Here is a 13869-nt window from a genome sequence, read left to right as displayed (position 1 = left end):
TAGACAAATTATGATGGCAACTGGATGATGCCGTTGCTGATTACGAAGTTTGGAACCTGATCGTCTCAGCTCATCTGCACCGCTTGAGCAAACCGATGATGGTGTGATGAAATGTAATCTGTTTTTTCTTCCCCTCCCGGAAAGATGTTCAAACACCAGACACCTATCACGAGGTACCAAGCCTGCATGGTGATGTCTGGAACTTTGAAACATTCTCATCAACCCAGCAAAATTGTTCATAATTAAGCAATTAGCATTTTCAGGATGATGATGACAACGGTGACTTATAAAGTTTGGAACACAGTCAATTCAGGCTGATGAATGGTGCGGTCTGGAACATGGGATGATGATGATGATCATCATCATTATTTCAGCTCAACTGTGTTGGTTACAACAACCGACAGAAGATGGTGATGGCAAACGGGTGACGGTGACGAGCGTGAAATTTCGAACAATCAATTCAACCCAAATTGTTGCTGCTCGAGCATGCGATGGCGCTTTATGATGATGATGACAATGATCAATTTCGGAACCACGATTTCTCTCACCACGCGGCTTCAAGTGCGACGCTGACGACGATTGACCGCTGCAATGAGTGAAAAGCGATCAACTCAGATTCAACTGTGACGGCACTCCAACAATCACGAACTCACACAAAAGACAAAGATTTGAACCTACCGACGTGACTTTAGCGAAAGACCCAAAGAATATAAAGATCCCCCGTATAGCCTTAACGGACTGCAGGGGCAGGTGCTCTTTAGCGATCATCTATGAAGATCGGCAAGGCACACGAAGAGGGTGGGTGGCCAGCAGCACGCCCGGCCGCCTTTGTCTCCCCGGTGGCGATGTTTGTACACACCGCTACACCAGGTACGACCTAGCAGGGGCAGCCTCAGATGTAATCGTCACCGGTGTTGGCCGTGAGCGGGAATCGAACTCGGGTGCCGGGTTCGCAGCGCTGCTAACCGCTGCGACCGCCGCTCCCCGCGCATCAAACTCACACAGACACAGACTCACACACACACAAACTCACACACACACAGACTCACACACACAGACTCACACACACACAGACTCACACAGACTCACACACAAACTTACACACACACACAAACTCACACACACACAGACTCTCACACACACAGACTCACACACACAGACTCACACACACAGACTCACACACACAGACTCACACACACAGACTCACACACACAGACTCACACACACAGACTCACACACACACAGACTCACACAGACTCACACACAAACTCACACACACAGACTCACACACACACACAGACTCACACACACACACACAGACTCACACACACACAGACTCGCACAGACACAGACTCGCACACACACAGACTCACACCACACACAGACTCGCACACACAGACTCGCACAGACTCACACACAGACTCACACACACACAGACTCACACAGACTCACACACAAACTCACACATACACAGACTCACACACACACAGACTCGCACAGACACAGACTCGCACACACACAGACTCACACACACACAGACTCGCACACACACAGACTCACACACACACAGACTCACACACACACACAGACACAGACTCACACAGACACAGACTCACACAGACACAGACTCACACAGACACACAGACTCACACAGACACAGACTCACAGACTCACACAGACTCACACAGACACCGACTCACACAGACACAGACTCACACAGACTCACACAGACACAGACCCACACAGACTCACACAGACACACTGTCACAGACTCACACAGACACAGACCCACACAGACACAGACCCACACAGACACAGACTCACACAGACACACTCGCACAGACTCAGACACAGACTCACACAGACACAGACTCACACAGACATAGACTCACAGACTCACACAGACACATACTCACACAGACACAGACTCACACAGACTCACACAGACACAGACTCACACAGACTCACACAGACACAAACTCACAAAGACACACACACTCACATAGACACAGACTCACACAGACACAGACACAAACTCACACAGACACAGACTCACACAGGCTCACACAGACACAGACTCACACAGACACAGAATCACACAGACTCACACAGACAGACCCACACAGACACAGAATCACACAGACTCACACAGACACAGACCCACACAGACACAGAATCACACAGACTCAGACAGACTCACACAGACACAGAATCACACAGACTCACACATACTCAGAATCACGCGACACAGACTCACACAGACAAAGACCCCCACAGACACACACAGACACAGACTCACACAGACACAGAATCACACAGACACATAACTACACAAAGACCCCCACAGACACAGACTCACACAGACACAGACTCACACAAAGACCCCCACAGACACAGACACACAGACTCACGCAGACACAGACTCACTCACACAGACACACTCACACAGACTCGCACAGACACAGACTCACTCACACAGACACAGACTCTCTCACACACACGCACAGACACACAGACACGAGACACACAGACACACAGACTCACACAGACACTCACACAGACACACACAGACTTACAGACACTTACACAGACACACACTCACACAGACACACAGACGCACAGACACACACACAGACACGAGACACATACAGACACAGACTCACAGACACTCACACTCACACAGACACGAGACTCACACACACACGCACGAGACACAGACCCACACAGACTCACACAGACACACACACAGACTCACACACACGCACAAGACACTCACACACACGCACGTGTTTTTCCACAACTCACTTCTTGCTGCGAGGCCTCACCCTGACGACCACCCTGACGCTCGTCATGGCCGTGCCGGGCTGCACCCAACCTGGTTCATGTCCCCGGTCGTGTCCCCCCCTCCTCCTCCCCCCACAACGAAGAAGGGGACAGCGCCCGGGGTCGCAGGACCCGGTCGCTCCTCCGGGCTCGCCTGCTCCGGGAGTCTCCGCTGCCTCTCCCCTCCTCCTCCCTCCCTCCCTCTCCCCTCCTCCTCCCTCCCTCCCTCTACCTCCTCCTCCTCCCTCCTCCTCCTCATCCCGCACGGGCGGATGAGGACCCACGACCCCTTCCCCCCGCGGTCTCGTGACCACGCCCTCCTCACTCCGGGGGGGGGGGGGGGTGTAAGGGATCATTTAAAGATTTACACTATGAGACACCTCCTTTACCAGTGGCAAAATATAGTAATAGGTTTTTCCCCCCTTTTTTTGGCAACAAAACTGATACCTTTTGCAAGGAATCATGCTTACATTAACCACAATACTTGCAGTCAAATGCAAACAAAAAACAATACTCTGATCATTTATGCATTGTCTTTGAAACTGATTGGTCCACACCAGAGACAGCTTTCTTTAGAGCCTAGTCTCATATGGTGTTCGACCAGATGACGCCAAAAGGCGCACAGTTCAAAGACAGCGCATTATCAGAGTAATGAGAGCTCGGGGTGAGCAGCTACATCATGGGACCTCCTTTGCCAGTACCAAAATATACTAATAGGGATTTTCCTCTTTTTTCTGGCAACAAAACTGATACCTTTTGCAAGGAATCATGCCTACATTGACCACAATACTTGCAGTCAAATGCAAACAAAAAACAATACTCTGATAATTTATGCACTGTCTTTGAAACTGATTGGTTTTTACCCTTTCAACTGGTACAAAAACTGACAGCTGTATACAGACTCACACAGACAGACTCAGATTTGCAAACAAAAGAAACAACTCTGATAATGAATCATTATCAGAGTTGTTTCTTTTTGTTTGCATTTTGACTGCTTGTGTTGTGGTTATTGCAAACATGATGCCTTGTATAAAGGTGCCAGTTTTTGTACCAGTTGAAAGGGTCAAAGCCTATTACTATCATTTAAATAATTTTTTTTTTACTTTAAATCGTCGCTACCAATTCGATTATGTGTCCGGGAAACGTCTTAACTGGTCCGTAATAACGTGTCAACCCATTCGGTTTGATCACCCCTATTGTTGTGCAGGGAAATTGAGTTTTTTTAGGTCCATACACACTTTTAAATACGGGCAAATGTGTTTTTTTCGATTTGTGTTTCTCCCTTGCGATGGGGCTTTGTATGATGAGCGTTGAGATTTATAAGGGCACCACGGGGTGACCAATACGGTCTGAGTTGGTCTGTAATAAGGTAGGGCACTGATAAGGGGTTCACAGGTATGCGAGTCACAAAACTATATTTTTTGTATTTCAATCGGATCCTAAGTTGTTGTTGTTTTCCAGTGGCGGATGATGTCGCTGCTTCTGCTGTGTATAATGCCATTTGAGTGATTTGCAGGAATGTTTGCTTTGGAGCCGTCCATAAATGACGTCACGCACCTAGGGGGGGGGGGGGTCAGACATTTGTGACGATGTGTGACGAGGGGGGGGGGGGGGGGTGAGAAATGTGACGTCACATCAAAATGCGAAACTTTAAATAAATATAGACAACACGTTCTACTCAATTAAATAAACTTTTTAATAAATGTTTTCTCCTACAACATCAGAGTGCAGCGCCATATTAAATACGCACTACAATGTCAATAGTTTGAAGAGATTTGAAGAATGTTTTATTTGGGGGGGGGGGCAGAGCTTTGTGACGTCATATTTGAGGGTGGGGTCTGACTTTTTGTGACGCCGTGTGACGAGGGGGGGGGGTCAAAAATCGTCCAAAATCGCGTGACGTCATTTATGGACGACCCTTTAGCCTTGGGATTGATGTGAAATGTTGAGTACATTGTCGTGCTGTGTTGCCTTGCGGCTGTCGAACCCAATACATTATAACGAGGTCGCACTCGTGACACACAAAGTGCTCGCCACAAAACATCGCTGCTGATCTCGTCAAGGAGCATACACCATCGTTAAAGTCACGTAAGTATAAAATAAAACAAAATAAATCATCAAAATAAATCAGCAGACCATGCTGTCCCACCTGATGACGGACGCTTGTGTTGCGCCCGAAACGTCGTGATTTATTTTGATTTATGTTCTACCTACATGACTTTACCGAAAGAACCAAAGAGTATGGATTCCTGCAGTCACGAAAGCTTCAAATCAAGAAGAAACCATCGTCACGCGAACTGCGGTCATCCTCGCAGCAGCGGATTCTGGCTGGCCATCGAACCAAGACGGTCTCACCGCGTCGCGTGGCGCTCTCAGATGCGCTTCTGCGGCCGTCTGGAACGCTCTTCCATCCAATATTAGAAAGCCACTGGAGCTATTCACTTTTAAATCATCATCGTCTAGATTGGCAAACTCATGTCTTTAGAACTGCTTGTTGTTGTGTTTAGTTTGTTGTCCTTCCCCCGCACCTCCGATCAGCACGGTTGTGCGACGTACGGTGCGAAAGAAGTTCAACATACCTACGGTAACATTGATGTGCTGTGCAAAAGGGCAATTTGCCCTGAACGTCACCTATATTTCGTTTTTTATTTAAGGCCGAGTAGGGTGTGGAACAAAGGTTGACTTGCTACAAGGCACACGTGTCACCACTGCGCCACCTTGCGATCCTGTCTGCATTTACTCAAGCTATAAACAATAAAATCTTGACTTAAAGCTTTGTGACTGCAGGAATTCATATTCTTTGGGTGTTTCGGTAAAGTCACGTAGATAGGTTCAAAGAAAATAACAAAACGACGACGACGTTTCGGTCGCAACACAAGCGTTCGTCATCAGGACGTCTTCAGGACAAGTAGTCGTCCTGATGACGTCCTGATGACGACCGCTTGTGTTGCCACCGAAACGTCGTATTTTTTGTTGTTTTTTTTGTTATTTTCTTTGAAGCTATCTACGTGACTTTACCGAAAGACCCGAAGAAAAACTATAAACAACTTGTTTTTTTTTTTTTTACCAGGTAAGGTCCGCTGGAGCTATCTACCTCCTTTTTTCAGAAGCGACCTGGCCACAATTTGATTGCTCAACGATGTGGCGGCTTATCACCACGTCGACATTTACAGCAGCCAAATCAACTGAACGCGTGATGTTGATTCTAAATGTGGAGGGGGAAAACCGGAGGACGCGAAGAAAAATCCACGCGACAACGGGGGAGACCACGGGGAGACCACGCAAACAACTCACAGGACCTCCTGCATGCCAGGCGAGGGAGTTAACATCTCGTCACACGTGTTGTCCCGTCGATGACAATAGCCCCAAGTCTGATTGTGTTCACCAGGTGAGAAAACTCAAGAGACCAGGTCGAGTGTCGTTTGCAAGAGTCACCTGGAGGTGGGGGCATTTGTCTGCCAGGGAGCAAAGACTGCTGCTATGTTACAATCCGAATCGAGAAAGATTCACCCGGGCCACCGAAACCGCAAAAGCACAATAAATACGGGACTCCTCGACTTACGAACGCCCGACTTACGAACTTCCACGTGTGTACTGTGTGTGTACCGCTTGTGTGTGTACCGCGTGTGTGCCGAGTGCGTTTATCGGCAGGCAGCTGTCTCCTCGTGCGGTTTCGCTTTGTTGCCGCCCCCTTTCCTAGAAACATAAACACATTCCTGCGGAGGGAGCTGGTAGTAACGTTGGGTTGCTCGGTCAATGGCCAGGGTCAACGGCGGCGTGGTGTATTCCGCAAATATTCCCGACTGTGAGGGCGGGCACAAGCCGGCGTGAGTAGGTTAAACGTTGAGTGTTATCAGGGCACCACGGGGTGACCAGCCCCTCCCCACCCAGACCCACCCCTCTCACCCCCCACCCAGCCCCACCCTCCCCACCCAGCCCCTCCCCACCCTCCCCTCCCCACCCAGCCCCTCCCTGCACGACGAACGGACAATAATCCCCTGTGGGCTGGTAGAACCAGGTGGTTCCTACCAGTACAAACCTGTCTGTATCTCGAGTTGCCTTGTCGGAACCTCGAGCCGTCGTATGTTCAAACCGCCGCGCAAATCGATGGTGGTGGTCGTTCCGGTGTCAGGACCCAAACAGCAAGGAAGCGAATAGAAATGAGAACATAGCACACGAGATAGCGCATGCCTGTCAACCCCTTATCAGTGCCACACTTTATTACAGACCAATTCAGACCGTATTGGTCACCCCGTGCCCCTTAAAAAATCTTAACGTTCATCCTGCAACGTCTCATCGCAAGGCAGAAACACAAACAAATAGATATTTTTTTGCCCGTACACGTGTAGTGACATAAGAAGGGAGGGGCTGCTGGGGGCTCTGGGATCCCAGGCGAGTCCAGACGCTTAAGCCTCTGGGCGCCAGGCGCTGGGTTCCCAGGGGGTCCAGACGCTTAAGCCTCTGGGCGCCAGGCGTTGGGTTCCCAGGGGGTCCAGACGCTTAAGCCTCTGGGCGCCAGGCGCTGGGTTCCCAGGGGGTCCAGATGCTTAAGCCTCTGGGCACCAGGCGTTGAGTTCCCAGGCGCTTAATCCCCTGGGCGCCGCCAACGGGGGGGGGGGGGGGGGGGGGCTGTGTGTGCTCTGTGGGATGTCTGGTGGCGCACACGGCCCCACCCCTCGTTGGACCAGGCATAAAAGGAGAGCTCCCTGGACGATCGGGGCCCAGTTGTAACTCAAGACCCAAGACCCACGACCAGCCATCTGAAGACCCTGGGATGCTGTGAGAGCCAGCGCTGGGACTCTGGAACTCCCGACTCTACGACCTTGTGAGGGCGAGTTCCAGAGCGTAGCCAGAGTAGAGTAGCTAGGCTGTGTACCTAGGCTGTAACAGAGTATCAGGACTGTTGGAGAGTTGAAAGGTTGGAGTGTTGTATTGTAATAAAGAAGTTACCTCTACAAGTGTCTCCGGAATCCGTTACATTTGGCGTCAGAAGTGGCTATGGAGACAAGAAGTAAGCCACGCACCTTCAGTCCTGACGGCGATGAAGAGGAGCAGGCAGCGATGGGGCGGCCAACGCCGGCCGACAGCGACGCTGCACCGCCGCCCGACAACAACGCCGCACCGCCGGCTGAGCAGCTGTCTGCTCCGCCGACCGTCCCCTTTCCAGCGTCGGGAGCAGAGATGGAGGAGGCGCTGCTTCGCCTCGCAGAGCTGCTCTGCGCCACCGCCTCCCTCCTGGGCGAGCTGCGGTGCTCGCGGCCGATGGCGGGAGGGAGAGAGGAGGCGCGGCGCTCGCTCGAGCCCGCCGCCGCCGCCATTCCCCCCACGGATGTGAGGGATACTTCCGGGAATGACATCACTGCCACCAGAGGAGCAGTGACCGCTGGGAGCGACGTCACTTCCGGGCCCAGCGTGTGCCAACCCGACGACACCGCGTCATCAGCGCTGCATCCCTCACCGCCGGACGACAGCTGTTGGCAACCTAGCATACCGCGTCATCAGCGCTGCGACCGGACAGTGAGGGCGCCATTCTTACTGTAACCAGCGCCGGGGCCGGCACATGGACCGACACGCAGGTCGCCGCCTTTGCTGCTCTGGCCAAAGGTTGGAGGTCGGGAGACCAGGCCCCTGACACTTCGTACATTTTACGCGCTCCGGATTAATGATTTTTTTGTTGATATTTTCTTCGTTGTCGTCGGGGAGTCGTGACTGTTGTTGGGTAAACTGTGTGGAGCTTCGCTCGTGAGTGTTGTCAATGTGTGTGCGAAACTTGCTTGTGATTGTTAACAATGTGGTTTGTATTGAGCTTTGTTCGTGATTGTTAATGTATAGCTTGTGCTGTCATTGTTAACGATGTATATACTGTATGGGGCATTTATCTTGAGATGGTGACAATGGCCCAGCGGGTGTTGCGTGTCTAACACGAGAGTTGTGGTCCCGTCATGCTATGGCTGACGGCTTGACCTGACAGCCCGGAGATAGAGACACTCCGTGGCATGTCTAGCCTAGTGGGCTGTGTGCTCACATGGCTCGGAGAGTGTGGTCCCGTCATGGAATAGCTGACGGCTTGACCTGACGGCCCGGAGGTTGAGACCCTCCGTGGTACGTCTGGAGCAGTAGGCTCGCCCTGACGGCCCGGAGATTGAAACACTCCGAGGCGCGTTGAAACAGTGGGCTGGAGATTCGTGGTGTTCAGGTGTAGTTGTCCCGTTACGTTGGGACTGTATCCCTCAGTTGTTAGGGTGCATGTTGTGCAGGGAGTGAACAATGGGTCATCTCAGATCGGTCGGTACAGCTATATGCTGCGATGCGAGTCTTGGAGACAGGTTGGGTCTCAGATCGGTCGGTACAGCTATATGCTGCGATGCGAGTCTTGGAGAGAGGTTGGGTCTCAGATCGGTCGGTACAGCTATATGCTGCGATGCGAGTCTTGGAGAGAAGTTGGGTCGCAGATCGGTCGGTACAGCTATATGCTGCGATGCGAGTCTTGGAGAGAGGTTGCGTCGCAGATCGGTCGGTACAGCTATATGCTGCGATGCGAGTCTTGGAGAGAGGTTGGGTCTCAGATCGGTCGGTACAGCTATATGCTGCGATGCGAGTCTTGGAGAGAGACTGGGTTGAAGTCCCCCCCGATATGGCCGACGTGCGCGGTTTTAGGATGGAGACGCCACGTTGGAAAGGCGGGGGGTGCAAACGGTTGACATGTAATGTCGGTGGTGGTCCTCATTGAGGGCTGCTGGGACGCAAACACGGGATGCCTTGGAGATGCGGTTCGCGTGTGCGGCCACCATTTATGGACAGGAGCAGGCAGATTTATTTTGGTTGTCATGTAAATTTTATATATATATTTAAAAATGTAGATACTGGAGCAGCCCTGAAGTGCGACTTCTTTGCCCAGTACATGGGTCGGCCCTGAAGTACGACTTCTCGACCCGGGACGTAGACAGACGTCCGGATAAGTGTGTGTAGAGGGATGCTCGACATGTTGGTCTTCGCCTTCTCTCCACCTGACTGATGGGAGGTTGGCAGAGTGGTGTGGATCCCTGCCATCCATGCGGTGGTTGTGTGATTTCAGTTCGATTACCGGTGTTGGTTGTGCATCCAACGCGTCGGAATCTGTATATTTGTTGTTGTTAATTCCCCGTTTTCTATGCGGATCCCGAGGAGGGCTAGGTGTGCCGCGGGTCGTTTGTTCACGTGTCATTGCTTCACCTTCTTGTTGATTGATGCTTGTATATAGTGTAGAGTTGTACAGGTTGGTTATGGTTTTTATGGTTGCTTTCTTGTTCTCTTTTCTTTTCCTGTTGAGGCTCGCATATTTTTTTCTCTCTCTCCCTTTCGTTAATCTAAACTTTCTAATTATTGACAGCCGGGACGGCTGGAGGCTACGTAGAGGGGGGTAATGTAGTGACATAAGAAGGGAGGGGCTGCTGGGGGCTCTGGGATCCCAGGCGAGTCCAGACGCTTAAGCCTCTGGGCGCCAGGCGCTGGGTTCCCATGGGGTCCAGACGCTTAAGCCTCTGGGCGCCAGGCGTTGAGTTCCCAGGCGCTTAATCCCCTGGGCGCCGCCAACGGGGGGGGCTGTGTGTGCTCTGTGGGATGTCTGGTGGCGCACACGGCCCCACCCCTCGTTGGACCAGGCATAAAAGGAGAGCTCCCTGGACGATCGGGGCCCAGTTGTAACTCAAGACCCAAGACCCACGACCAGCCATCTGAAGACCCTGGGATGCTGTGAGAGCCAGCGCTGGGACTCTGGAACTCCCGACTCTACGACCTTGTGAGGGCGAGTTCCAGAGCGTAGCCAGAGTAGAGTAGCTAGGCTGTGTACCTAGGCTGTAACAGAGTATCAGGACTGTTGGAGAGTTGAAAGGTTGGAGTGTTGTATTGTAATAAAGAAGTTACCTCTACAAGTGTCTCCGGAATCCGTTACACACGTATTGAAACGGTTGTACGCCGTATGGACCTGAAAACTGAATTTCCCTGTGCAAGAATAAAGACGTCTCACGAGAAATCGACAATATTGCGCAATAAAAATTGTCACCGCCCACCAAGGCTGTAGCCCCGCCTACAAGGAGACCGCCAGCCAATAGGAGCGCTGGTTTTCAGATAGCTATTAACATATTGCATGGGGGGGGGGGGGGGGGGGGCGCCCGTTACGCGTTGTACACCAATGGGATGACAGCTCCAAGTGAGAGCCTCGTGTTTATTAAGTAGGTCGTGTGAAATCGGCCAATCGGAACCGACCGTTCGAGGCTGGCTCATGTTTATTAATTAGGCGAGCCGAGCACGCGTTCAACTTGATACTGCACTATGTTAATAGGTGACGGTTCGGGCGATGGCCCTTCTTCATAGCAAATACATTAAGGGTCATTGTCCGAAACGTCGCCAGTTGTTTATTTTCGCTTTTAAGATGAAGCCTCCTGCTATTGACGAGTGTGTTACAAAATGTGCACCACCGATAACGCAGCAAGCAGCGTCACCAAATAATGTAACTTGGCACGAGGCCGAAGATCGGCAAGCCACGCGTGGTGGGGCAAAGTGTGGGGACCTCCCGCCTCTTCCGAGCCGTACGGTCATCGTGGAAGAGTAGGCCAACTCCGAGTGGCGTCTGTGTTGGGATTGTGTTGGCCAACAGCGCCACCTGCCGTGCCACAGCGCGACAATTCCGTTTGCAGAAACTCATTGCGGCAATCCACTGCTCACTGCAGGGGCGGGGAACCTTTTGTCTGCCAAGGGCCATTTGGATATTTATAGCGACATTCGCTGGCCATACAAAATTATCAACTTAAAACTTTAGCCCGTGAAATTTGGTCAAACATTTAATTAACTCGCCCCTAACGCGACGGCTGGAACTGCTTCTCTTTGGCGAGGCGTGTGATGTTAGCTGGTATTGATGATGTTGCTGCTCGCAACTGCTTGTCCAGGTTTGCTCCTAGACTTATTGAATTTCGAGTCCCGCCTGCGTTTGCCTTGGCAGGGCCACACCAAATGATTTCGAGGGCCTCACACGGCCCGCGGGCCGGACGTTCCCCACCACTGCGACGACTGGATGAAGGCCCTCTGTGCGAGACCACGAGGAGCTGTTGAACCATCATACTGCACCAGGCTGGCCAGCGCGGTCTGGTGAAAGGCGGGTAGTAGGTAGCAGATAAAGTGCAGAATAAGGGGCCGTCCATAAATGACGTCACGCACCTAGTAGAGGGGGGGGGGGGGTTAGACATTTGAGACGATGTGTGACGATGTGGGGGGGTTTTAAAAATGTGACGTCACATCAAAATGCGCAACTTTAAATAAATATAGACAACACGTTCTACTAAATTAAATAGACTTTATAATAATTGTTTTCTCCTACAACATCAGAGTGCAGCGCCACATTAAATACGCACAACAATGACAATAGTTTAAAGCGATTTGAAGCATGTTTTATTTTGGGGGGGGGAGCAGTGGCGGCTCCTGCAAAATCTCTCAGGGGGGGCAAATGTCTAGATGATTGATAAGGATAAGGTCCACCCATGCAATGGATAAATTAACAGCTTAAGCATGTAAAGGCAACTTCACTACTTTAATATTAATGAAAAATAAGGTGACTCTTACAATACATCTCCTTGTTTGTTTCTATACTCACTATTATTACAATCCACTCAGTTTATTTTATTAAAGATTACACTAGGTGGCGACAAATAATATTGTTGACTGAAACGTGCTTACGTATGATGACGTAAGCACGTTAGTGCGAGCCCTCCCGGAAGCCATAGAAAATGCATTGCAGCGCCCGCCGTTCGAAAAAAAAACATCTTAGAATGTAAGTCTATGGGGCCACTCGGGGCGATTCTCAGCCGGAGGGAAATCGCCCAAAAAGAGGCGGTACTCCACAGAACGTGACATGACGCTGATTGGACTATATCCAGAGGCACAGTGACGGCTAGCGTGACTCTGTGGTTGAATGAGATTTTGAATGTGATTGGTGGTGCTTCGCCCAATCGCCCTAATGATGAAACCGCTCCTGGGGGGGAGGGCAGAGCTTTGTGACGTCATATTTGAGGGGGGGGGGGTCTGACTTTTTGTAAAGCCGTGTGACGAAGGGGGGGGGGGTAAAAAATCGTCCAAAATCTCGTGACGTCATTTATGGGCGGCCCCTAATTAATTTAGCAATTCTATTCTGACGTATGGCGCTGCCGCCGTGGGATCTCTATGCCGATGTCGAGCTCTGCTCGCCACGAAGAGGGCTCCGGGAAGCGTGTTAATTGTTTGCGAATGCTCCTCCCTCAAAAGGGGCGCAGACTACAGTTGCTTAGTACTGGTAGGAACCTCCTGGTTCCACCAGCCCACAGGGGATTATTGTGTCCGTCCGTCCGTCGTACATCCAAAAATGGGAGGGGTGGGGCTGGGTGGAAAGGGTGGGGAGGGGCTGGGTGGGGAGGGCTGGGGAGGGGTGGGGCTGGGTGGGGAGGGGCTGGTCACCCCGTGGTGCCCTTATAAAACTCAACGTTTAACCTACTCACGCCGGCTTGTGCCCGCCCTCGCAGTCGGCCATATTTGCGGAATACACCACGCCGCCGTTGACCCTGGCCATTGACCGAGCAACCCAACGTTCCTACCAGCTCCCTCCGCAGGAGGAACGTGTTTACTGTGTAGTGCCGTAGATGGGCCGCACTTACCTGCAATGGTGGACGGGGCCCATCAAGGGCGGTACCTCGTACCGCGAAAGGAGGGGCTACAGTGCCAGCCCAAGAGGGGAGGGGCTGCTGGGGGCTCAGGATCCCACACAGCTCAGCCCTTCGGCCCTCCCAACATGGACATGGGGCATAAAAGGGCACCCTCTCCCCAGCCGATCTGGGCAAGTCGCAGACAGAAGCCAGAAGCCCAACCAGCTTCGGACCCTGGACCCCCTCGCCCCGCTTGTCCTTGCAAGGGCCGGGTCGCTGTGCGGGCCAATGGTGAGACTCTCGGACTCCCGGCTCTACGCCCTTGTAAGGGCGAGGTCCGAGGAAGCCAGTGGTCTAAACCCGCACCTTGGCTGGGTCGGGTCAGATAGCCTCCCCTAGG

General features: G+C 51.8%; 1 protein-coding gene across 1 annotated transcript in view; it reads right to left on the bottom strand.

Annotated features, from left to right (window-relative positions):
- Nucleotides 1-2927, bottom strand: part of LOC133342166 (stAR-related lipid transfer protein 9-like) — a 69514-nt gene extending 66587 nt beyond the window's left edge. The window contains exon 1 of the mRNA XM_061551134.1: nucleotides 2806-2927. Coding sequence (XP_061407118.1) covers nucleotides 2806-2852 — 47 coding nt within the window. The 5' untranslated portion in view covers nucleotides 2853-2927. The remainder of the gene's footprint in view (nucleotides 1-2805) is intronic.
- Between the last annotated feature and the right edge of the window lie 10942 nt (nucleotides 2928-13869).

Source organism: Lethenteron reissneri, chromosome 14, assembly GCF_015708825.2.
Source record: "Lethenteron reissneri isolate LAM-NWPU_2019-01 chromosome 14, ASM1570882v1, whole genome shotgun sequence".
Lineage (NCBI taxonomy): Eukaryota > Metazoa > Chordata > Hyperoartia > Petromyzontiformes > Petromyzontidae > Lethenteron > Lethenteron reissneri.
Note: the sequence above shows the minus strand (reverse complement) of the source record. Positions and strands in the feature narration are given on the sequence as shown.